Below are 26,908 nucleotides of genomic sequence, written 5' to 3' on the forward strand. Positions count from 1 at the left end.
TGATGAATTCTTTGCACAGTGACATAGGTTCAAACAGCTTTTCAACTTGGACAACCTCATTATCATACATCTTTATTATGTGGGTTTAGATGAGGTGCAGAGAAGGCAATGGCACCCCACTCCAGTACCCTTGCCTGGAGAATCCCACGGACGGAGGAGCCTGGTAGGCTGCAGTCCATGGGGTCGCTAAGAGTTGGACACGACTGAGTGACTTCACTTTCACTTTTCACTTTCATGCATTGGAGGAGGAAATGGCAACCCACTCCAGTACTCTTGCCTGGAGAATCCCAGGGACGGGGGAGCCTGGTGGGCTGCCGTCTATGGGGTCACACAGAGTCGGATATAACTGAAGTGACTTAGCAGCAGCAAAGGTGCAGGTCCAACCACGTTTCTGGATCATCATGAAGAAATTAAAGAGCAAACAGAGCCAAACAGCTAATAGGGCTGGGGTCCAACATGCCATGAGCCAAAGAAAGAAGCATCTACTATGACTTTCTCTTACTAAAACTTTTTTTGTTCTCTAAATCAAAGAAGACTACCACGGGAGCACCTAAAACAATAAAGGTTTCCATAACAAATGTTACAGCACTTTGAAAAGAAGATGTGTAATGAAAATGCAGCTTGAGGATGAAATTAGAGGGGGAAAAAAAGACTGCATTCACTGGCTTTTTATTACAGGATATTTAAGAGACAGCTTGGCAATAAATGTTAACACCTTTCTAATGGATGGCAATGCAGTTGTATAAAGCCAAAGACTCACCGTCACTTATTGACACAGCTGAGTTTTAAGTGACACCCCTCAACCCAAGAGGGAATGCACCACTCTGCGAAAAAAGAGTGCTCAGCCTCACTCGATAAGCAGGAGAGGTATGAGCTACAGTTACAAAGCCACATTAGGCATTCTCACCCAGGGGAGCCAACAAAAGAAAAGCATGCAATAGGCAAGAAAATCAGTAAAGAGGGAAAATCAAAGACCAAAACTGTAAACGAGGAGGCCAGGAAAAAATTACCTTCTCTAAGGTATTTATCCTGCATATCAATTAACTTTAAAAAAAATAACAACTGCCATTCATTATGACCCTCTAGGTTCAAATACAGTGAGAGGGGGGAGAAGAAATTAAAAGCATAACCCTTAGTCCTCATCACAATTCCAATTTAGTTGAAGAGGAGTGATTAAAACTTGACAGAAGAATAGAAGGGAATAAATAATCATGGAGAAGTAAATTACCCAGCAGTTGCATACAGGCTCAAAGGTTCTGTGTTTATTAACCCACTACTGAGCAGTGAAAGAAAGTGAAGTCGCTCAGTTGTGTCTGACTCTTCACGACCCCATGGACTGTAGCCTATCAGGCTCCTCCGTCCATGGGATTTTCCGGGCAAGAGTACTGGAGTGGATTGCCATTTCCTTCTCCAGAGGATCTTCCCGACCCAGGAATCGAACCTGGGTCTCCTGCATTGCAGGCAGATGCTTTACCGTCTGAGCCACCAGGGAAACCTATTACTGACCAGAGACATATTAATGCCACAGGTATTAGTTTCTGCAAAAAATCCTCTGGTCAATAATGCATTGAGTTACATTTCACTGAAACTGTAATGTAAATTGAATATATGGATAGATACCCCTGCTTTAAGATGACTTGATACTATAAAGGTACACATTCTGCTGAAATTCACTCTTCAATGTGATGGAATTCCAGTCAAAATTTCGACTGAGTGTGTATACTTAGCCAAGCATGAATATGAACAGCACAACAGGACACTGCCTAACCAGCCAAGACAGCTCTGCAACAGAAGAGGAAAGAAGTGCGACTGGTCTCTCTCGGATATTAAGACACGACACCAACTCACAGTAATTAAATCCTGTACTGACTGGCCTGGATAGACAGAACCATGGGGCAGAATAGAAAGGTCTGGTTTGGAGACAAGCATGTGTGGAAGATGAACAGATGATAATGGTGACACCAACCACATCATAAAGACCATAAAGAAAGCTGAGCACTGAAGAATGGATGCTTTTGAACTGCAGTGTTGGAGAAGACTCTTGAGAGTCCCGTGGACAGCAAGGAGATCCAACCAGTCCATCCTGAAGGAAGTCAGTCCTGAATATTCACTGGAAGGATGGATGCTGAAGCTAAAACTCCAATACTTTGGCCACCTGTTGCAAAGAACTGACTCAATGGAAAAGACCCTGATGCTGGGAAAGATTGAAGGCAGAAGGAGAAGGGGATGACAGAGGATGAGATGGTTGGATGGAATCACTGACTCAATGGACATGAGTTTGAGCAAGCTCCGGGAGTTGGTGACGGACAGGAAAGCCTGGGGTGCTGCAGTCCGTGGGGTCGCAAAGATTGGACACAAATGAGCAACTGGACTGAACTGAGCCACACCATGGTGAATGAATGGACCGTAGATGGTGGTAGGAAGAGTGGCTCACTGTATGGAGGAAAACCAAAGTTGATTCGCACCTTATACGTGATACAAAGGCAGACTCCAAATAGAGTTAAAGGCATGAATGTGAAAACAGAAGTGTCAGATTAATAGGAGCTGGGATACTTAATGCTTTTGTGACCAATCAATGAAAGGATTTCTTAAGGAAAACACAGAGGAAAAAGTTTATTAAATGTATCACATGAAAATGAACAAGTTCAACAAATAAAATTAACAAAGGACATCAAGAGCAGACATGATAAGAAGATGGCTGAATATGCGTCATGGGCATGAGTGCTACGTTATGCCCAACTCTTTGCAACCCCAGAGACTGCAGACTGCCAGATTCCTCTGTCCAGGGGCCTCTCCAGCAAGAATGCTGGAGTGGGTTGCCATTTCCTTCTCCCGGAGATCTTCCTGATCCAAGAATAGAACCTGTGTCCCCAGTGCCTCCTGCATTGGCAGGCTGATGACTGAATGGGATAAGGTATTTCCAATGTCCAAACCCAAGGAGGAATATACGAGGAAATCAAAAAGAAAAATACAAGAATACCGATAGAAAAATTGACGATAGGAAAAGCAATCAGCAACAAGAAAAGGAAAGCAAAAGGGCTAATTAACAAGTTTGTGAATCTGTTTCTGCTTTTTTTTTTTTTGATTCATTTCTATTGAAAAATGTCTAAATATCTTTTTAGATTCTGCATATAAGGGATGTCATATGCTATTTCTCTTTCTCTGCCTGACTTCAGTAGAACAGTTTCTCAAAGACTTAGAGAACAAACTTGCATGGGGCTGGGGAGGAGATTGGAGGTAGGAATAGTTAGGAAGCTTGGGATCGGCATGTACACACTGCACATTTTAAATGGATAACCAACAAGGCCCTACAGAGCACAGGGAACTCTGCTCAATGTTCTGTGGTTGGCTGAACAGGAGGGGAGTCTGGGGGAGAATCGATACACGTATATGTATGGCTGAATCCCTTTGCTGTTCACTCCAATATAAAATAAAAAGCTTTTTTTTATAAAGCTATTATAACAGCTAGAAAAAAGAATAATTAATTGTGGTAGAGGTCTATTTAATTCCATCTATAAGAATCAGTCTTTAAAAATAGAGAATCTTCTAAGAAAATTAATTTAATAAAATGACTTAAGAAAATCAGCAAAATCTGAATAGAGCAATAATCATTCATAGCCAAGAAATGGAAGGTTACCAAATCATTATTTAAAAAAAGAAAAACCTTCAGAATGAATTCTTTCTATTAGTTCTTTCAAATTATCAAGGAAATACATCTTTTGTGCACAGAAAACTAGTAAAAAAACATGGCCAAACATGAAATTGATGATGAATTGTACTGAGTGCATTTTTCACTATCCACTGATGTTATTTTTCTCTGAGCCTATTGATTTGATTTATAGCATTTAATAAAAATTTTAATACTTTTGTATTTTTAAAAGGGCTAGAATGTATACAAACAGTTGTTCAAGCTTTATAATAATTAGAGAAATGCAATTTCATGTGACAAGATATCACGTAGCAACTAGATTAGAACAAAATGAGAAAGCCAGACAAAACCAGTTATCGTCAGAAATGTGGCTGGGGGACCCAGAGCATGCCAACTCTTCCCTGAGTGAGGCTCAGTGAAAGTAAGAGATAACAGGGCTTCTGAGGTACAAGGGCCCTTTAGGCCTGCATGTCCAGCTCAGAAAAATGCTCACACAGGTCCCTTAGGAAACATGGTTCACAATGTTTGTCCACCATCACTTGTGTGCATGGGGGACTGGAAGCAATGTAAGTATCCAACCCTGAAGGAATGGAAAAGTCAAAATGTGAGAGATGCTCACTAAAGAGTGTCGAGCAGCAGGAAGAGGGAAGATATCAGACATACATGTAGCAGCACAGATGATACTTAAACGCATCCTGCTGAACATAACAGCAAGAGAAGAACAAAGCTCACATCGTGATGCCACTAAGAATATATGCCTGCACCGTGCATAATGTCTTCCTTCCAAAGATCCCAACACAGAAGAGGAGGAAAGGGTACATTTGCAGTGGAGAAATATACGAACAGAATCCAGAGCCAGGAGCTCCAGGTCACCGTGACCAGGGGCGCAGCCACTTGATAACCAGACACTGCAAATGACGTGACGGGAACAGCACTTCACGTCTGGGATCCTCCCCACCGAGAACCAGCAACCCCTCTCACCATGAGAAGCACAGCAAACAAACATCCACGGCCGGTCCTTCTACCAAACGTCTGGCCAGGAACCCTAGAAATTATCAAGGTCACCACAAACAATGAAAGTCAGGCCCTTCCCTGGTGGTCCAGTGACTCAGATTCCTTGCTCCCAGTGCAAGGGGCCCAGGTTCCAGTCCTGGTCAGTGAACCGGATCCCACGCATTGCAACTAAGACCAAATAAACAGCCAAATAAACACATAATGGGAAAAAAAAAAAAGCCAGAGAAACTGTCACACCTACAAGAGCCTAAGGACACTCTATGACTAGGTGTAACGCGGAATCCTGGACAGGATCCTAGAGCTGGAAAAGCACATGAGGTAAAAACTAAGGAAATCTGAATAAAGAATGGACTTCATACTTGACAATGCACATTATAAAATAATGATCATGCATCAATCTTGGTCTCTTAGCTGTGACAAAGGTACCATAGTAACTCGAGATGTTAATAGCAGGGGAGATGGGGTCAGGGTTCACCACAGCACTGCATACCATATTTGCAACTTTCCCATAAATCTAAAACCACGTTAGAATAAAAGTTATGCCAAACTTCACAGAGCAGCACTGTTTACGAGAGCCGCGGCAAAGAAGCAACCTAAATGTCTGTCAACAGAGGAATGGATCAAGACGTGGTACATATACACCACGTGTATATGGCATACCGTGTGTGCACCACAGAATGCCGTGCGTGCTGTGCTCAGTCAGGCAGCCGTGTGCGACTCTGCACGACCCCATGGACTGCTGCCCACCAGGCTCCTCTGTCCATGGGATTTTCCAGGCAAGAATTCCGGAGTGGGTTGCCATTTCCTCCTCCAGGGGATCTTCCCCACCCAGGGATTGAACCCACATCTCTTGCCATCTCCTGTATTGGCAGCTGGGCTCTTTTCCACTGTGCGACCTGGGAAGACCACACAATGGAACATTACTCAGCCATAAAAGGAAAGAAATAGTGCCATTTGCAGAGACGTGGATGGACCTAGAACCTGTCATATAGAGTGAAGTCAGTCAGAAAGAGACACTTAATATCACACAATATCACTTAAATGTGGAATCTAGAAAGCTGGTACCAATGAGCCTATTGACAAAGCAGAAATAGAGACACAGACATAGGGAACAAACACAGGGTCACCAAGGAGGGGAAGGGGTGGGGGGATGAGTCGGGAGATTGGGCCTGACATCTACACGCTGTTGATGCTATCTATGAAACAGATAACGAATGAGAACCTCCTGTACCGCGCAGGGGGCTCTCCCCAGTGCTCTGTGTTGACCTAGGTGGGAACGAAATCCAAAAGAAGAGGAGATGCCTGTACACGAAGAGCTGACTCACTTTGTCGTACAGAAAAAACTAACACAACACTGAACGCAGCTATACTCCAGTAATAATTAAAAAATAAACAAATAAGTAAATAAAATACACACAGCCGCAAGGCAATATACATTTCAAAAAACTTAATACAAATAAAAAACATGTCAACCCTAATAAAACGGTTACCCGTGTGGATGCAGGGGAAGTGGGCATAAGAAGCATTAGTGAAAGGAAAGAGGATGCCTAGCCTTCTCAGAGTAAGAGGGGGAACTAAATTCTGGACTCTGGACGGGTGCCCGGGTAAAGCGATGTAGCTAAGATTATCCTTACAAGGCAGCCTCTGACCTTGAGAACACCTGAAGCCCTCTTTCTACCTCAGGGCAGCTCTGCCTGCTCTGAAGATGAGCCAAGTGAACTCACTCCACCAGTACGAAATGAGGAATTTAGCAGGTGGGCCGCGAGGGAGCATGGTAGTTTCCACCAAGTGGAAAAAGAAGCGACTGCTTTAAAGCAAGGGACAGAATCCCATAGAATCCCCCAGGTTAAATGAGGGGGCTGCTTTAGGGCCCAGGGAAACTGGCGAGGAAGATGAGAGATATCATCGAGGGCCAAACCTGGAAGGGTTTCGTTTCCAGAAGGGACGCGTACTACCAGTAAGGTGGTAGCTACAAGGAATTAATGAAAACAGCGGTCGAGTCAGATTTCTGGAACTGGAAGATGGGGAAACATCCCTGCTGCTGCTGCTGCTGCTGCTGTGTCACTTAAGTCGTGTCCGACTCTGTGTGACCCCATAAACGGCAGCCCACTAGGCTCCTCTGTCCCTGGGATTCTCCAGGCAAGAATACTGGAGTGGGTTGCCATTTCCTTCTCCAATGCATGCAAGTGAAAAGTGAAAGTGAAGTCGCTCAGTAGTATCCAACTCTTAGCAACCCCGTGGACTGCAGCCCACCAGGTTCCTCCGTCCATGGGATTTTCCAGGTAGGAATATTAGGTTGCCATTGCCTTCTCCGGAAACATCCTTAGGGAAGGGCAAAGTTCGGGACTGCAAGGCCAGTGCAGGACGAGGAGGATTTGTAGCAGAGACAGAAAGGAGTTTTACTCTATTTTTCCTATTGTCTCAGTGAAATCTACCACTTGGCAGCTGCCTGTAGGTTTTTCAAGGTGAGGGTAGAGCTGTTTCTATACCTGAATCAGTGGAGTGTGTGGATGGGAGAGCTTTCCCAGCAGCTGGCATCGTGGAGGCATTGACCTCCCCAGAGGCCAGGGAACCTGAAGGATGGGACGGCGAGCAAGGGGCTGCAGACAGGAGGGGGCAGTTTGAAGGAGGCAGGGGTCCTGCCTGAGTAGGTGGAGCTATGTCCTTGTAACAGTGATCCTTGGGGAAAGGGATGGAATTCAAAGTTACAAAAATGCCACTCAAAATTAAAGCAGAAGGCTCAAGTCATGGGTGATGCCCTCAGCACCTTCTCCAAACATCAGAAGAAACCTGGGCAAAACACGTGGCTTAGAGCAAGGCTCCAGCACACTTCCTTAGGTCATCAACCTTTAAGAATCCCCTGCCTGCTAATAATATCTTCTTGAAAAATTGGCAAGCCCAGGAACTTTCCTGGTGGTTCAGTGGTTAAGAATCTGTCTTGCAATGCAGGGGACATGGGTTTGATCCTTAGTCGGGGAACTAAGATCTCACAGGCTGTGCAGCTGAGCCCACGCAATGCAACTAGAAAGACAGTCCCTGAACCAAAACAAAAGACCCTGAAGGACATAACTAAGACCCAATGCAGTTAAATTAATAATTATAATAATAAGGTAAATAAATAAATATTTCTAAAAATCCACAAGCCCAGATGGTTCAGTGACTCGGAAGTCAGAAATTCATATGCTTTCAAGGGAATGCCGAGAATGGAAAACTGGAAGAAAACATGTCACTGTCAACAGCCAGTCAGTAGGAGCCAGGATCTGAAAAGTAACTGACATTCGCTTCACACACCAAGGGTGCACGGAGAGCATCTTCCTGCTACCAAAGTTTTATCAAGGCTGCCAAGGAGTCATCAGTCAATTCAGCCAGGTGTTTTCTTTACAAGTGGTGATATCGTATCATGAGAATCTAAGCCACAATTAAAGCAGATGAAACATGGAGGCTCTAGGATGCATTTGTGGAAAGTAAATGAAAGGAAAAATCAAATTGCAGCCACATGGATGGACCTAGAGATTGGCATACTGAGAGAAATAGGTCAAAGACAAATATCAGATGACATTGTTTACATGTGGGAATCTTAAAAAGGTGGTACAAATGAACTTATTTACAAAACGGAAATAGAGTCACAGATGTAGAAAAGAAACTAATGGCTACAGAGGGGTGGTGCGGGGGGGGTGGGGGGTGGGGAGAAATTAGGAGTTTGGGATTGACGTATGCACACTGCTATGGATAAAATAGATAACTAATAAGGAGCTACTATACAGTACAGGGAACTCCACTCAATCCTCTGCAATGGCCTATATGGGGAAAGAATCATAAAAAGAGAGAATATATGCATACGTGGGCTTCCCTGGTGACTCAGACGGTAAAGAATCGGCTGCAATGCGGGAGACCTGGATCCGATCCCTGGGTCAGGAAGATCCCCTGAAGGAGGGCATGGCAAGGACAGAGGAGCCTGGTGGGCTGCAGTCCATGGGGTGGCAAAGAGTCAGGCGTGACTAAGTAACTACCCACAACAAAGCACATATGCACCTGCATTAATATAACTGAGAAACTCTGCTGTATACCCGAGGCTAATACAACACTGCAAATCAACTACACGCCAATAAAAATATTTTTAAAACTAAGTTGCTTTGATATGCATAGATCACTTCAAAGAAAATCAGTCACCTCTGATTCTTCTGAGATGGAGAGTTGGGGAGTTGAGAGATGGGAATAAGCATAAGAACCCTTCCACATTTAAAAAAATTTGAGCCCTATAAATTTGTCCCTTTCTTCCAAAAAATGAATAAAATGTTAAAAGCAAAGATTAAATATTAATACGTTTATCCCCCGCTATTTTCCTCAAAGACTTTAAGACGTCATATCAAAACAACATCCACCACTAATGCAAAAGGATGAAACAAATAATTGAGAGGTACAGATTTAAAATAAAACAGGGAAAAGAGCAGCATAGCATACGGGGGTACAGTGAGCACAAGAAAGGCTCTCACAGAATCCTGTTGCTGGACATGGCCTTGAATTTGGTGGATAAAGCAAAGTATGAAACAAGATCAGAGTCAGGGGGGCAGGTGACAAGGCGGCCTCTCAAGCAGAAGAACAAGGGAGAGCAAAGAGAAACTTCTCTCAAACATCCATCTTTAGCAGATGCTGAACCCAGGGCAGATCCCTAACGTCCACCTGCAGACGGAGAGCCGCCCCTCTGGGATGGCTCCCAGACCCTTGAGTGTGGGGTAAGTGGGCTGCTCACCACCCAGGGTGCCCAGAGCTCAAAGCCTGGGAGACCTGATGGGGGGCTGAGAAGGCAGAGCAGAGGTGGGGAGCAGCCTACAATCAGACACACCGCTCAGAACACAGGCTCCAAACTCCAACGAGGAACAAGATGATGGAGGAGCAGGTGGACGTGGAGTACATCTCTCTCCACGGATACATCAGGAACACAACTTCAGACACACAAGTGCATGCAGGACACCAGCTGAGAGCCGACAGGGGTGCCGAACTCCAACTAGACCATCTCTGTGCTTGACCAATTAAGTCAGAGGAGTTGGAGAAAACGTTCTCAGTTAGTAGCATTTTATTCCTTTGTCTCTTAAACGACACACAGTGGCTTCAGCTTTCCACACAGCCTGGAAATGAAGTTGGCATCCAGTTCACAGTGGCCCCCGGGCACTTGATTTCGAGCGTGGTCTCCTATGCGTCTGTTTGCCCAAAGCACTCCCTGGGGGATGCGCAGCCTTTCTTCTCTTCCTCTTTCTCCTCCCGCCCACTCTCTACCCCCAACAAACCCATAGCAGGCCCTAACCACCAAGCCCTCTCTAGCATCACACGCACGCTGTGCACAGAGGCGATGCTGCATGTTCACCAGAAAGGCTTCACGTTCCTCCTGGGCACCCAGCTACACCACCTTGCTCAGCCTCGCATGCAGACGGAAGAAAAGACAGGACTGAACTCTGGCCAGTAGAAGCTGAGTGGGTATGGCATTGTCACTTGCAGGCCTGGCCCCTGAAATGTCCTGCAGAGTCACCCACATTGTCTATCAGTTCCCCAGGCGCCAGCTGGACTTGGATACTCAGAGCAACTATCTGTCATCTTTGTCAGAAGCCAAGATGGTGGAGCCTTGGTCAACCTTAGTCCTAAATAATTGCATGGTACAGAACGCCCTCTGCTAACCCACAACGGGCTACAACATGGGCAACCATAACATTTATTTCTAAGATGCTGAGATTTTTGTGACTGCATTTTAGCCTACCTTGCCTAAGATAGAAATGGGGGTTCACCCTTCACAAAAAAAATATATTTGGCACTGGCTTAGCAGGTGGAGAGTTAAGGGGACTTATAGAGCGGATCCAGGTCATTCATGACAAAATAATGGCAAAGCTACTGCCTACAATACCCTGGAGCGCCGACCTACCTCTGGAGCTTATGATGCAAGATGGTTCTGCACTCAGAGGTGGTTAAGATTCTAAAAGAACTAGAAGAGGATGGGAAAAAGAGATTGCCTGGTTAGATGTTACCTTGTTAGATGAACAGGTAATGTCTACTTGTCTGTTATTGATGTTTGGGCATGTTTTTTATAAAAGAATCAGCTACAAGAACTATTAATATGATGTGTCTCTGATACACTAGCAAATAGAAATCAACTAAATATAGCTATTCCAGAAACTTGAGACCTAGAGAGTTGGAAAAGTCATTTGCTAATTGCTTCTAGTCACTTCAAAGTAAGAGATGTCATTTTTTTCAACTTTTTTTTAAAAAATTGAAGTATAGTTGCTTTACAATATTTTATTAATTTCAGGCGTGCAACACACTGATCTCAAATTTTTATAGCTCATGCTCTATTTATAGCTATTATAAAACATAGGCGATGTTCCCTGTGCTGAACAATACATCCTCATAGCTTATTCTCTTCTTTTTACTTGTAGCTTATTTTTTTTAAGTTTGTTTAGGTATTTATTTTGGCTGTGCTGGGACTTCACTGCTGTGCACGGGGCTTCTCTAGTTGCAGGGAACGGGGGCGCCTCTCTAGTTGTGGTGCACAGGCTCCTGATTGCAGGGGCTTCTCTTGTTGTGGGGCACAGGCTCAGTAGTGGTGCCACATGAGCCTAGTTGCCCTGTGGCAAGTAGCATCTTCCCGGACCCAGGATCGAACCTGTGTCCCCTGGTGGATTCTTAACCACTAGACCACCAGAGAACTCCACTTGTTTATTTTATACATAGTAGTTAGCACCTCTTAACCTCCTACCCCTATCATGCCCTTGCCTCTTCCCTCTCTGTCATTTTAAAAGACTGTGTCTGTTGGAGACTCTGTGAGATTTCTCAGTTACACGTTGTGACTCAGGCCTGTGGCAAAAATCAGATTAAGGATGTGGTCTTTCCACCCACTTTCAGATAACCTCAGGGTAGCCACCATTAAACTGAAAAATAGAGGCACAGAGGTGAGGAAGTAATAAAATAAACAGCCTTGAAATTACGTCTAGGAAAAATCGTATGGTTATGACATGCAGAGCTTTCTGAAAGGAAACAAATCAGAAGCCTTCTGTATCACTGAGAGAATTGTATTACTAAAGCCGTTATGATCTTGAATTAGAAAAGCTTTGAATGATCTCCAAGCCTTAAATCAATCTCAGGCAGGAAGTGGGCTGTGAATGCTGGCAGTCCCCAAGGAGGATGTAGGGATCCAGGATTCATCTCACATGTAACCAGGAGGACAATGAATGGACAGGGACGTGCTCTGGGGGCAGAGCCAGGGGTCATTGGAAAAAATGAAAAAGAAACTCCCTCCCAGAGGTGAAGATCGGAATCTGTTTGGGCAACTTCCCCCACTCCCTGCAAAGAGACACTTCCCAGTGCCTGCACGGCAGGATGCCAACTCTGCTGTGAACTAGTGGTTACTCTGCCTTCTTTTTTTCCTTTTCCTGATGGAAAATGTTCCGCTGCCTTCATCGCTCTCAAGTGAAGAGGAGAAGAGGTGTCGTTTCCCTTCTGGTCATAGGTTGTCAAGCCAACAGGATTCACAACCGCAGCTGATAGGGAGACCCACCCCTCCCCTGGAGATCCTGAAATCTGAGCTGTTGGCAGTGACTGGGTAGCACTTGGGGTTTGTCGCCACGGAGAGGAGATGCATGTTCTCCACCTGCCACAGGAAGACTGTGATGGGGACCAGAGGGGTTGACGTGGCAAAGATGACCTTAGGTATTTGCCGCACCCATTGCATGTTTAAAGAGCATTCCCCAACTTCCTCAGAGGTTAAATGGGACCAGGTAACTAAGTTCTAGCCAATGGAGTGTGGCCTGGCTTCTAAAGTCCATTGAGCAATGTCATATGCTCTCAGCAAATGAAAACTCATCAACCACCCACTCTAAACCAATGAGCATTAAGCACAGCATCTGATAACTGCTCTCGGTCAGAGTCCGTGTCTTCTGGAGTTGAGTGTGTTCCTTGCCTCGTCTTGTTTATTTCGCTGTAGCTTCTCTAATAAGCATTCATTTTATGTGCCCATGAACCGTTTTGGCCAATAATAACTGATACAAGGTAGAAAGACCAGACCTACTGGAATAGACAGTGGAAAAACAAAAGAATGGCTACAAATCTCACAAAAGCTCAAGAGAGTTCCCTGAAATGATCAAGAAACTGACTTTGGAGAGTATCAGGCAACCAAAGACATAAAGAAAGGTAGTTAAGAGCTGCTTTAGCCCCGGCAGATGCACCGATAATTGTATTATTAATAATAAAAGCATCTGGGATAAATTAAGCATGCCATGACTCCAAGAGATCTGAAGAGAAAACAGAGGTTCTCAATGCACAGCACACAGGAGGCACCTCCACAGGAACAAGAGATAAGGGTCTCTTGCTATCCTCCCCCAGTTAGTCCTCGCATCTCCCAGAGCACATCACCAGCATCACCAGGAGAGGTGTGCGGATAAAGGGACTCCAGTTAGCCTGGCACCTGGCAGGTCCAATGGGCTGCAGAAACAGAACACACTATTGACGCCCAAATCTCATACGTGGGTCAGGAGCTGTCTAGCCTGCCCGCTCACTCAGGCAATTAGCCCAGAGAAGAAGCAAAGTGGAGACAAAGGGGTGAGGGACGAAGAGCGAGGAAGTAATAGAGACGTTGTGCTGTGCTAAGTCACTTCAGTCATGTCCGACTCTTTGCGACCCCATGGGCTGGAGCCCGCCAGATTCCTCCGTCCATGTGATTGTCCAGGCGAGAATACTGGAGTGGGTTGCCATGCCCTCTTCTAGGGTACCTTCCTGATCCAGGGATCAAACCCATGTCTCTTATGCCTCCTGCATTGTCAGGTGGGTTCTTGACCACTGAGCCACTAGGGAAGCCCCAAATAGAGGCACTGTTAGCACCAAAAGGTAAAGACACTAATCAGCAGTTATTAGGGACCTCGGGTTTACCCTGTTGGCTCTACCCACAAAACACTTATGTCCCATTTACTATTTGACCCAGAGAGACTAGGAAAGTGCCTTTGGCTACTCTCCACTTTAGACAGAAGCTAGGGAAGGCCAGAGTTGTGTTGGAAGGCCATCAAAGCAGGTGAAACCGAGCAATCTGTTCAGTATGCCCCAGTGCCTGCTGCTACTGACGAGAGAAAGACTAGATTCTGACTTTCCTGGGTGAGCTAACGGGGTGCACTTGCCAGAACCCACATTACTACGAGATTCACAGATGGTTGAAGACTTTCCCATCAGTTTGGAGAACCGTCTTTCCTGTAACTATGGAACTGTCACCTCTACCTTGAAGGTCGCTCCGAGTACCAAGTGACTTCCAGTCTACAGAGTCACCTCTTCCGGTGTAGCCATCAAGGCTTCTGTGAAACCTGCCCCACAACCTTCCTCCACCAGTCCCAGCCCAGCCTCTTCATCAACCTCAAAGTGCCAGTGAGCAACTACCATGGGCCAAGTGTAGAAATATTAATAAATTAGAAACACAAGGCGTGACTCCATTGTGCCCTCGGGAAGCTCACTGTCTTGTTTGGAGGTGCCTCTGAGACATGGATTTCACAAACAATGATTAATTACAACACAAGGGATATTAGGGTTCGCAGAGCAGACACGCACTCCAGGCTGGTACGGTGATGACTGCCTTCCTTGGGTCTGCCTAACAAGAGTCTTCTCTCTCCTTCCAGATCCGATCATGCATCTTCTGCCTCGAGTTTTACTCCAAGAAATAATCTTTCTGCCCTTTTGGCTTCAATTCTCATAGGGTTGGGATCCTCTTCTTCCTGTACCTAGAAAACCACGCCTTCCCTCGTGGCCTCACTAGGAAATGATTGTTAACTTCTGTAACATTCAGGTGTGTTCATCTGAACGCTTTCTCTTTTCCCTTCTCTGTCTGAATCTACTTGTTCTACGGATTCAGACTATTCAACCAGTGAAAAGAGACAGCATCTAATTATATTTTCTACTGAAACATTAACATGTTATTAATGCTTAGCAAATAAGAAAAGCAATAATGTCGTTATGTCTCTTCTTTTTTCACTCCCAGAGTTCACATGCAAAAAGAGATCTTAAAAGTATAGCATGGAAGTGCTTGGTCCATTAGACATATATTAGGTTGTTCTGTCCTCCTATACAAAGGTTCAGGCTTTTAAATGGGGCATGAAGCTATTAGCCATTACACATCTGCTGTGTTTTTTCTCTCCAACTTCAGTGGACTGGCATGCTGGGCTCTTGGCAAAACTTACATAAAGAACTGTTCTTTTCCCAACAATACATCTTGACCACCATAAACAAGCTATCAGTCAGAAAGGCTCAGTTATTTTTATGCTCTCAAAAACTTGAGAGCCTCAGAAGAGTCCAGGTTCCTGTTTCCTTACTTCTTGATCCCACCCTACCTGAAGGTGCTGCCAGCCACTCTAGGAAAAATCTTTGAGTCCAATCAGGCTGGTCTCTGTAGGGCTCCTTGGAGATTCCAAGTCCCCTTATTCCAGTAATCACTAAATTTAAACCATCCATCATGCATGCAGGCTCAGGCGTGTCCTACTCCTTGCAACCCCATGGACTGCAGTCCGCCAGGCTCCTCTGTTCATGCAATTTTCCAGGCAAGAATACTGGAGTGGGTTGCCATTTCCTACTCCAATCCATTGAAGCCTTGGTAATTCATGTCATCCTCCACAAATCTCTCTTGACCATAACAGATCTTGGTGATGACTCACCCTTTTGAATTTGGAATTTGCGAAGATCCAAAAATTTAATAGCATCACACAGCATATGTATCACAAAGCCAAATGGACAGAAGAATGGACACTTTGTTTATATTAAATTAGATCAGCCTCTCCCTAGGAGTAAAATCTGCAGGTTCTGTTCTTCGTATCACACACACACACAGGTACCACACCAAAGTATTCATAGCTTTTCCTTCTAATGGAGTTTATGTGCTTCTTAGGGGCAGAGACTACTCCTGATATAACCCAGAACCCCTGTGATGGCAAACACTAACAGTGCTGGGCACGCAGAAGATACACAGTAGATTGTCACTGATTTGCCCCATATAGGGCTGGGAATATGATCTGGTCAAACTGGGAGTAAAATCATACTCAAGTAAAAAATCAGTGATAGAGTATTGAGAGTAAATGTGACCACATGGCCAAAGTGAGTCTGGGGACTGTAACAAACATGACCCTATGGGGTTTTTCTAGAACAGACACCCCGCCACGTTCTCTGCCTGCCCTTTGTCTGTAGAAAAATTTTAGTCAAAGAATAAATTAAATCAGAGAAGTGAGAAAATGCAGAAAGGAAAACAGTCAAGCAAAACAAAATAATAATATGTTAGCCATTAAAAAAAGGCAAGGACCTTAGTTCTTCCTCAAAGGCTATAGATAACGCTGTCAGCCATGTCCTTTGAGCTGTTTTGCAGACAATGAAACCCCCAGCAGGCGGAAGAAGGTAACTGTCTGCCGCCCACATGGATGCAGATCCTAGACCAACTGGAAGCAGAAGTTGGTGATGCTGACTCGCCACGACTTCCTCATCGACCAATCAGAAGAGTGTTCACAAGCTGGCCATGCCCTACTTCTTGAACACTGTGCAACTCCGCAATACCTGCTCTAGGGCGGACACACCATCTTGAGGGCATTAGCCCTCTGTGGCCCCCTATGTCTGGCAAAACAATCAAGCTACGTCTTTCTCAGTTCAGTTCAGTTCAGTCACTCAGTCGTGTCCGGCTCTTTCCGACACCATGAATTGCAGCACGCCAGGCCTCCCGGTCCATCCCCAACTCCCAGAGTTCACCCAAACTCATGTCCATCGAGTCAGTGATGCCATCCAGCCATCTCATCCTCTGTCGTCCCCTTCTCTTCCTGCCCCCAATCCCTCCCAGCATCAGAGTCATTTCCAATGAGTCAACTCTTTGCATCAGGTGGCCAAAGTATTGGAGTTTCAGCTTTAGCATCATTCCCTCCAAACAACACCCAGGACTGATCTCCTTTAGGATGAACTGGTTGGATATCCTTGCAGTCCAAGGGACTCTCAAGAGTCTCCTCCAACACCACGGTTCAAAAGCATCAACTCTTCGGCACTCAGCTTTCTTCACAGTCCAACTCTCACATCCATACATGACCACTAGAAAAACCACAGCCTTGACTAATGGACCTTTGTTGGCAAAGTAATGTCTCTGCTTTCTAATACGCTGTCTGAGTTGGTCATAACTTTCCTTCCAAGGAGTAAGTGTCTTTTAATTTCATGGCTGTAGTCACTATCTGCAGTGATTTTGGAGCCCCCCAAAAAGATAAAGTCTGACACTGTTTCTACTGTTTCCCCATATATCTGCCATGAAGTGATGGGACCAGATGCCATGACCTTCGTTTTCTGAATGTTGAGCTTTAAGCCAACTTTTTCACTCTCCTCTTTCACTTTCATCAAGAGGCAAACTCCATCTTGGAGATTTAATCCAGCACTGGCGTATACAGGCCAAACTCTGGCCACAAGACTCACAGAGACCCACTCTATACTCAGTTCCAGCAGAGGGGGTGTGTGGAGGTGGGGGGGATGAATTGAACCAGAAAATCTGTTCTCAGACAGCCTTGGGGATCATGTGATAGAGGTCATCCTCCTGGAAATGAGGAATGAAGGATTTCTCCTAACCAAAGCCTGGAGCCCAGCGACTACACAAGGTGTGCTTGGTCCTGACTCAGCCATTTCTGCACCCCCTGCAGCTTTTCAGCTCCTGTTTCTCCTGAAGGAAGGGCCCACCACTGCCTGGAGGCAGGGCATGAACCATCACTCAGAGGTCCCATCCCTGGTTAACCGGAATGCATCTCATGTTGTTCTGATGATGTGTAACTCTGCTAACTAAAGGTCTATTGTGATTGTTTTCACTTCTCTATCTCACCTGAGCTAAAGGGAAGTGAAGTCACTCTGTCATGTCCAACTATTTGCGACCCCATGGACTGTAGCTTACTAGATTCCTCCGTCCATGGAATTCTTCAGGCAAGAGTACTGGAGTCAGTTGCCATTTCCTTCTCCAGGGGATATTCCCAAACCAGGGATGGAACCCGGGTCTCCAGCATTGCAAGCAAATGACTTTACCATCTGAGCCACTGGGGAAGCTCACCTGTGCTGCTTGCAACAAATCCTAACACATCTTCTGAACCATTAGATTCGGCCGCAGACAGTACAGTGTGGTGAGAGGAAAAGCTGGGTTCAAATAACTAAATCTGTAACTGAGCAGCTAAGATATTTTTTTTCCTTTAAGAAGAATTGCTGTTTTTGATTTTCTGACATGACACTGCCTGGACAGGGTCACCAGGTTATTTTTGTAAACAAAAGTTCAGTGAGTGGTTCTGATAGGCAGACATTGTTCCAGGAATTACGGAAGAGCAGATGAATAAACTCTGTTTCTGTTGATAAGAATCTAGTAGTGAAAGTCGCTCAGTCGTGTCAGACTTTTTCTGACCCCACGGACTATATACAGTCCATGGAATTCTCCAGGCCAGAATACTGGAGTGGGTAGCCTTTGCCTTCTCCAGGGGATCTTCTGAACCCAGGGATCAAACCCAGGTCTCCCACATCGCAGGCAGATTCTTTACCAGCTGAGTCACAAGGGAAGCCCAAGAATGCTGGAGTGGGTAGCCTAACCCTTCTGCAGCCGATCTTCCCAACCCAGGAATTGAACCAGGGTCTCCTGCATTGCAGGCAGATTCTTTACCAACTGAGCTATCAGGGAAGCTCCTTACTAGAATCTAGTAAAATGATTAAAACGGGAACCCAAAAGGTCTAATAAAGAGAGAACATAATGGGCTATGGAATTTCAGAGCAGGGACAAATACCCTGAGTTTCCTTCATGAGGAAATGGAATTAATAAAAAAACCATATGCGTTTACAAAGCAATCTCTAACAAATTTAGAAATTCTTCATTTCAAAAGATGGCTACCTTCCACTTTAGATCACCCTTCTGTGCTCACATTTTCTTCTTCTTCCACTTGATTGCCTACCGACAAAAGAATATGCTGACTTTTTTTTTGCAGAGGCTGATTTTTTTTTTCAGTTTTTCTCTGAAGAGCAAGTTTTCTTTGCCATCGTCCCAACACTGCTGCCACAGAGTAGATAATGAGAAACAATGTAATTTTGCACGGTGGGCACACGTTCTAGCTGCCAAAGCATTCACGCAAATAACCATTTCAAGGGCTCTCATCTGGCTACCGCAAAACCCCGAGGAGCACACAGGGGCCAAGGAACGGGTCCCGGAGTGTCTGCGCGTGCGTGCGATTATTATTGTTTTCCCTGTGCTCGGAGGAATCCAAGACTCAGAGGAGTGTGGTGAGTGACAGTGACAACTGGCATTTGTCAGATGCGACAAAAAGAAAATTGCTGGCTAAGCCCTCCAATCTAAAATTACTTACAAATTATTACCCTTGAAAGCTCATGTTCTCACTGGTGTGTGTTCTCTTGCACAGCTACGAGCCCTGGGCAGCATCTGGGGGGTCAGGGGCCTCTTTTCTCCACGTGTGCTCCCCATTCCCCCCTCAGAAACTGGTCGATCTCTCTCCTCTGATCCTCTCTTCCCAAAAAAAGGATCAAAAAGCAGCCTTTTGAGCTCCCATCCTAAAAAGTCAAAGCCACTGAGTTATGTCCTTCAAGAATATTTGGACTTTAAAACTTGATTATCTCCCTGCGGGGGACGTCTTTCTACCCTTTGGGAGCAGCAGCCAGAAGGCGGAAGGATCTGGTGCTGGGCCCCTGCTGCTGCCGTGTGCCCCTCCAGCAATGGAGAAAGGGTGTCTGAGGTTTCCTTCAAGCGTCAGAGAAGGACAGAGAAGCTGGTGCTCACGCATCCCTGGAAGGAACTTCAGAGATGAGCAGTGACAGATTCAACAAGCAGAGGAAGCCCACTGGGTTCCCTGCGGGGCTGAGGTCCAAAGGGAAAAGCAGGACCTGGGAAACCACCAGGGGCCTGAAAATGCCATCCTCAGCCCTCTTTGCAACCCCACTCATGCACCTCTGTCTTGACCTGATCTCAGACTGTGTGCTCAAGCCCTGTGGTTCTTCAGATCTGCCCCAAGACCAGAGGCAGAACCCTCAAGCCCCACGACCTTGACTCAGGCTGCTGTTTCCTCCATCTGAACACCCTGAGTGGGAAAAGTTGTTCTTACCTCGTAGTGGGCCACACGCTGAGATTCCGATATCAGCTGTGCGCTGCACACCTTGCAGTAACTGTCTGTAAATAAGTCCTGATCGATATCGGAGGACTTCATCAGGCTAAAAGAGAATCAACAGAAAAGAGAGATGAATCCACCGCCATAGTGTTGATGTAGGACATTAAGGGTGTGACAAAGCCAGGAGCCTGGTACCAGATCCAACAATGGTGACAGCCGGGGAGATCTCCCCACACCTTTGGGGCGACCATGTCAGTCACCTTTAGAAAGAGTACAGTGCACCATTTTCTCATAAATGTTCAACAGCTTGGCTGATACTCTGAAAACCTGAAATCCAACTTTAGTTTTCTATGTATGACAAATCAGACTTACATCTACTGTATTACTAAGAATTTATGTGAGAAGAAATCTTCAAAAATAATTTATACTACCAAAATGCTGTAAGCACCCAATATAGCCAAGAGTGGGAACTAGGTTAAATGAATTTTGATACATCAGCTTGCTAGAATCCTATATACCTCCCAAATCCACACTCAGATCAATTATTTTCATAGAATATTTAGTAAAGTAGGAATACATTTATCATTAACAGCAAAAGGCTTACAAATCAGTATGTACAGTATTATACATTTCTTTTATACATTTCTAATTTCTTTTAAAACATGTAGAGGTGTGCAGAAAAACATTCCAGGAAGTTTAAACAGAATGTTAGTAGCGGCTGTCTTTGGGAGATTATAGATAGTGACATGATTTTCTTTCTTCTTAAATTTTCTGCAATGAATATGAATTGCTTTTGTAGTACAAAGAAACAGGTTAGCTTTGTCAAGAGCCTTGTACAAACTCAGTCACTCAGTCATGTCTGACTCTTTGTGACCCCATGGACGGTAGCCAGTCAGACTCCTCTGTCCACAGGGATTCTCCAGGCAAGAATGCTGGAGTGGGTTGCCATGCCCTCCTTTATGGGATCTTCCCAACCCAGGGATTGAACCCAGGTCTCCCACATTGTGGGCAGATTCTTTACCATCTGAGCCACCAGGGAAGCCCCAAGGGGCTTCCAAGCAACATCAAATAGAGTTTTGAGTTCAGCAGCTATACTTTGGGGCTTCCCAGGTGGTGCTAGTGGGAAAAAGCCTGCCTGCCAATGCAGGTTAGAAGTAAAAGACATGGATTCGATCCCTGGGTCACTCAGGAAGATCCCCTGGAGGAGGACACAGCAACCCACTCCCGTATTCTTGCCTGGAGAATCCCACAGACAGAGGAGCCTGGCAAGCTGCAGTCCTAGGGTCACAGAGTCAGACATGACTGAAGCGACTTAGCATGCATGCATGCACAGGTATACTTAGACAATTAAAAAATAAAATCAGACTAACCTATTGCTTTTTTTTTGCAAGCCTATATCTCGCAAAGTGAGGAGCCCTCGTTATTCCTACTGACTCGTCTACATGTAGGGCAGAGGAAATTCATAAAGATTATTTCTACCCCTCCACACCACCATTGAGCCTGCAAAGGCAAACAAACATCCTTAAATTCCAAACTCTGAATTAAAGTGCAGCCAGGGACTTTTCTGGAGGTCTAGTGGTTAAGGCTCTGAGCTCCCAATTCAGGGCACGCAGGTTCAATCCGTGGTTGGGGAACTAAGATCCCACATCCTGCACAGCAGGGAAAAAACAATGTAGCCAAGGTTCGCAAGTTTGTGAAAGTGGTCTGACACGGAAGTGCATTACATATAAGGCCACCACCCTGAAAACACCCACTGGCACATCATGATGCTTTTCTCCAACCCAAAATTTCACTTCATCTTACCTCCTACCTGCCAGGCGAAGAGTAAGGACTCTGCCAGGTGCTGAGGCCAGAAAAGCCCAGATGGCAGGGTGGGGTGAGCCCCTGGAACTCAGCCTACTCCAACGCCCTCACTATACACATGAAACTGCCCAAAGCCACACTGCGGGTGCTTGGCATGGCCACAGACACCGCCCAGCTTCCGTGGTTCCAATTCCCACTTTCCAGCTCCGTCCCAGGTGGAGCACGGCTTGCCAGCTGCATGCTACAGATGAGTCACTAAGCCCTGTAGGTCTGTTTTCTTCCTATAAAAATTGAGAAAATACTGTTTTCCATGCCTCCTTGGAGAATTGCAGGGAATATCAGAAGAGGAGAAGGTAATATAAACTGTAGAACTCCCTTTGTTTGAAAGGGATCACTATCCTATTTTTAATGGCATACCAATGTTGGTAAGATATTGGACAAGTCTTGATTAATGCAACAAATGAAAGATTGCTGTCCAATTAAAGACATTTTTACAAATCATCTAAATAGTTGGGTTGCTGAGCTTCTCTGGTGGTCCACTGGTTAAAAATCCACCTGCCAATGCAGGGGACACAGGTTCGACCCCTGATCCGGGAAGACTTCATGTGCCTCGGGGTAACTAAGGCCGTGTGCCACAACTACTGAGCTCTCTAGAGGCAATGCTCTGCAACAAGAGATGCCTCCCATTGCCGCAGCTAGAGAAAGCCCATGTGCAGACACAAAGACCCTGCACAGCCAGAAATAAATACATAAACAAAAGTTGATAAATAAATACATTTTAAACAAATAAATAGCAGTGTCTCAAGAATAAAACATCTTCCTGAAACAGAAGGCTGCCTGCCTCAACAACTCCAAAATCCCTTTCTACCTTGACGTTGGCTGCCATGGCCCATGAAGACATTTGTATTAAGCAACTCAAAAGGATTCAGAGTTTCTGCTGCCAAGAGACAAGAGCACCTGTGGTTTCCAATGCCCCGAGTTCCGACAGTAATGCCAAGGAGTAAGGACGGGTGATTCTCACAGCTGAAATGGACCTGTTATTTCTGGAAGGATCATTCCTGGCAGACAGCCTGGTCAACCTGTAGTTCAGCACCTATAGTGCCTGGAGGCGCTCTGCCTCACATGACAACCTGCTCCAGAATCTGGCAGCACTTGTCTTTACGCACTCTTTAGGTTGAATTAAATCTGTCCCCTTGTACATTCCATTCATTGACTCTGTCTTTGGGAACAATACAGAATAATTCTACTCCCCTTTCTCATGAGGTCCCCTCCTTCAAGCACTGGAGATAGCTCTCTTCCATCTATTGCCAACCCCCGTCCTCCTTTATCATCTTGGTCTGTGTGTATCTTTTTATGGACCATCTTCAAAGGCAGCGCCAAGAACAGAATGAAACATTCCCAATCTGTGGGCAGAGGATCACGAATCCAAATGACCCTCCGAAATATCTACTGTCATTTGCAACGGTCTGTATTCACAGCTTGGAATGCAAATGGAGAGGAGGCGCTTTGATGATGTGAAAATGTAGTACAACATTTTGAAATGTCAAATGGGAAAAGAAAACTTGGGAAGGTGTATTTTGAAGCCAAGCTCCTCTAAGCAGTTGTGTTTAAATATTATCATGTTCCCTGCTATTTCTAATAAAGAAGAGCACAAAAATAGATTCATGGGTGACCTGGTTAATAGGAATCTCCAGACTCACTGCATACTCCCTCCTCATTATACAACCAACTGCAGAAATCAAACAGTGTGAAAGGATATTCAAGGTACATGGCAGACCAAGTGGGGCCCGTAGGAGTCTGAGTCTTGGTAAAGCAGCTGTGCAGCAGAAATAGCTTTAAAGGCAGAATATAAAGTGTGTATACTAAAAAAAAAAAAAAATCAAAAGAAGAAGAGAATATCCTGGCTTTTTCCACTGTTTTATATAAGAATATTGACTTGAATAAGCCCACATGCAAGAAAAGGACCATAAAGACTCCCTCCCCCTGAAATTGACAAGGCCTGGAATAAGTTAATTTACAGTAGGAGACCATCAGGGAACAAGTGCCAGTCTAGTCTGTGCAGGAGGCCTTTTCTCCAAGACAAGAGAACTCTCTATGTTAGTTACTTTAGATGACCAGAAGGTCTGATTTATGATTCAAAAAGTGGAATTCCCAAAGGGGAAAGCTGCTACTTTCTCCCCTTCTCCAGGTTGTTTAGAAGAGGATCTTAGCTTCCCTAGCCTTCAGAAGTATAGGAGAGCTGGGAAGAAAAGGCAGGAAAACTTGAAGCTTTCCTTAGCCTTGTCCATGGTGCTGAATCATTGCTAGAGCTGCAACAGAGCTGGACCGTTGATCACTTATTGACCAATCGTACTGGCCCAGAGCCAATGCGTGGTGACCCCCAACTCTAAGAACATGCTGACTGTACTGAACTCTGAGGCACTGGGACACTGTGATGGAGGAGAAAAAAGTAAGGAAAGGAAGGAAAGAAGGAGTTTGATTTCCAAGACTTGAAACTGACCTGAACAAAAGCTTTCTCAGTATTCCCCATCCTGGCACATTTCAAAGCAAACACTGAAGGTTTGAAGAACTTCAGCTCTTTAGCATTCACAGAGGAAAGTGCTACCTGTATTTTAGGAAAATCAAGGCCCAGATTAGAATGGGAGGCAATATTAGAACAGGAATGTGGTCAGATTCTTCTGTGTTAGCCCGGGTCTCTATAAAGCAACAGACCTGCTTAAACATGTATCAGTGACAGTGGAAGGTGCAGAGGTGGAGCTGAGGGTAATAAAAAAGAAAATACAGAGGAGGAGCTTCTATTTATTCAATAATGGTGGCGGGGGGGGGGGGGGTCGGTTCCCTGGTGGCCTAGTGGTTAAGAATCGCCCTTCCAATAAAGGAGACTCAGATTTGATCCCTGGTTGGGGAATTAAGATCCCACATGCCTGGGGTAATGGAGCCTGTGCACTGCAACTAGAGAGACCACGTGCTGCAATCAGTGACCACACAAGCTCTAGAGCCCACGGGCCACAACAAGGGAAGCCCAGAACCTGCACACCACAGCTAGAAAAAGCCCATGCACTGCAACAAAGACGCAGCACGGCCAAAATTTAAAAAGAACCGAATTATGGTTATTGGGATGACCAAACTATGTATTGGGATGACATCAGGATAAAAGAAGGCACATTTCCTGTCTTCCAAATCTTTCTGAGCTATTTAATGAGAAGACAGATACCCACCAAATACCTAAGACACAGGCAGCAAGTATAATGGGCTGGTTTAAAAAAAAAAAAAAAAGCTACAGGATTTCAAGAGATGAGAAGAATCTTAAAGAACTCTTCCAGTTCTATTAGAGTTGAAAATTTGAAAACGGATAGGATTAGAGTGAAGGGAAATGGGTTCCAGCTCGAGCTAATTTTTTTCCCTGGCACAGGGGAAAACAAAAATCTTGCTATCGGTAGGCATTAAGACGACACATCCAAAGGGCACTGGCAGGGCTAATTCGGGATTATGCAACATAAGGGGAGGAGGCAGTACAATGCAAGAAGAGAAGGGGACACCAAGCTGAAGGTCCAGATGGAAAGAGGAGAGGCAGGTCCCAATGCATTGCTCATGGTGCCGGGGATGGCCTTTTTCAGGATCTTCAATCAAAGGCAGATAAGAAAACCTTCTTTTCTGCCTCTTGCTGCTCCTCAAGAGCAGATTTGAGAAACACAGGCTGAAAACCCAAAGACACTGGAGGCTTGGTAGCCAAGATTGATATTCTTCATTCCGTTCCATTTCTAATAATGCTAAAATAGCTTCTGTCTCAAAAATCCCCAAACCTATGCAGGGCCTTTAGAAGAAACCAAGACATTAGTTCAGATCCAGGTTTGGTCCCTCGCCAACTAGGTCTGTGAGCAAGTTATATATCCTCCTTGAGCCCTGTTTTCCTCATTTGTGAAGTGGGGTAAACATCCTCCCAGGGTTATTGTGATGACTGGAGAAGATGTAGATGGAAAACATCTAACAAAGACTGTGACATACGGCAGACACTCAAAAACAGATATCACCACCACTGTTACAAATGTTATTATTTTTGTATTATCATTTTTCTTATTTTCAGGAAGGAGGCTGTAAATACTGAAGCAGAGAAACAAATAGAACCACCTTCAAGAGTAAGGGGGAAGATAACACCATCGGTGTGCTAAAATCATAGCCTTTATTGCCATCACAGGCTTTCTGTTGTGTATTAATATCATCCACCAAAATGTCTTGTTTTCACTGAATTCCACTGGCAGCTGATACTTGGGCTGGATGCCTGTGAAGACCTCATACTTCATGAATGCTTCACATCTCCTCTTGTCAGAGGCGCTGATAGTGACAGATGGAGCATTTTGATAAGAAGTGTGTCCCACCCTCTCGCTTGCCCACTTGCACTCTTCCTGTTGTGACCTGCTCCCAGAGGGACATAAAGGAAGAACACACTACCCAAAGGCTGAATGTGGACCAGCTTTCTGCATGCACAGCCACTCACTGGGATGGCTCTATGATAGCCAACAGCCGTCATGATCCCCTGGGTGACACTTCTGTGCCCCTGGCCCTTGGAGAGAGATGCCTTCAGCTCGGTGATCCCCACCTTTAGGCATCTCCTCACAGATTTGGGCATTTTCACTCCAAAGCTCATCTGTAAGGTCTAACAACCTAATCTACTCCTTCACCTACTCTCCTCCCTCACTAGTCCTTTAAAAAATAGGATTTAAGGGACTTCCATAGTGGTCCAAGGGCTAAGACTTCATGCTCCAAATGCAGGGGGCCCAAGTTCGATCCCTGGTCAAGGAGCTAGATCCTACATGCCTCAACTAAAGATAAAGATATCACAATTAAGACTTGGTGCAGCCAAATAAATATTTTTTTTAAAACAATAGGATTTAAGACTCATGGCAATTTCAACCAAAGAATTACTCTCGCTCTTAGGGGCAGATTTCTGCATTTCCCAGACTGCTAATCCATATGACTTTGTGAACTCATCAGTACCAGTTCAGTTCAGTCGCTCAGTTGTGTCTGACTCTTTTCAGCCCCATGAACCACAGCACGCCAGGCCTCCCTGTCCATCACCAACTCCCAGAGTTCACCCAAACCCATGTCCATTGAGTCAGTGATGCCATTCAACCATCTCATCCTCTCTCGTCCCCTTCTCCTCCTGCCTTCAATCTTTCCCAGAATCGGGGTCTTTTCAAATGAGTTAGCTCTTTGCATCAGGTGGCCAAAGTATTGGAGTTTCAGCTTCAGCATCATTCCTTCCAAAGAAATCCCAGGATTTCTGATCTCCTTCAGAATGCACTGGTTGGATCTCCTTGCAGTCCAAGGGACTCTCAAG

The 26,908-nt window shown here is 45.2% G+C and overlaps 1 protein-coding gene and 1 non-coding gene across 5 annotated transcripts in view; both read right to left on the minus strand.

Moving 5' to 3' along the window:
• ZMAT4 (zinc finger matrin-type 4) overlaps window positions 1-26,908 on the minus strand; it is a 366,351-nt gene that overhangs the window by 268,981 nt on the left and 70,462 nt on the right. For all 4 annotated transcript variants that reach the window (XM_069572843.1, XM_069572841.1, XM_069572844.1 and 1 more), the window contains exon 2: window positions 19,765-19,870. In XM_069572843.1, coding sequence (XP_069428944.1) covers window positions 19,765-19,866 — 102 coding nt within the window. In that variant the 5' untranslated portion in view covers window positions 19,867-19,870. The remainder of the gene's footprint in view (window positions 1-19,764; window positions 19,871-26,908) is intronic.
• Window positions 1,421-1,492, minus strand: TRNAC-GCA (transfer RNA cysteine (anticodon GCA)). Its single transcript has one exon. It is a non-coding gene; the product is annotated as a tRNA-Cys (tRNA).

This window comes from Ovis canadensis, chromosome 26 (genome assembly GCF_042477335.2).
Source record: "Ovis canadensis isolate MfBH-ARS-UI-01 breed Bighorn chromosome 26, ARS-UI_OviCan_v2, whole genome shotgun sequence".
Taxonomy (NCBI): domain Eukaryota; kingdom Metazoa; phylum Chordata; class Mammalia; order Artiodactyla; family Bovidae; genus Ovis; species Ovis canadensis.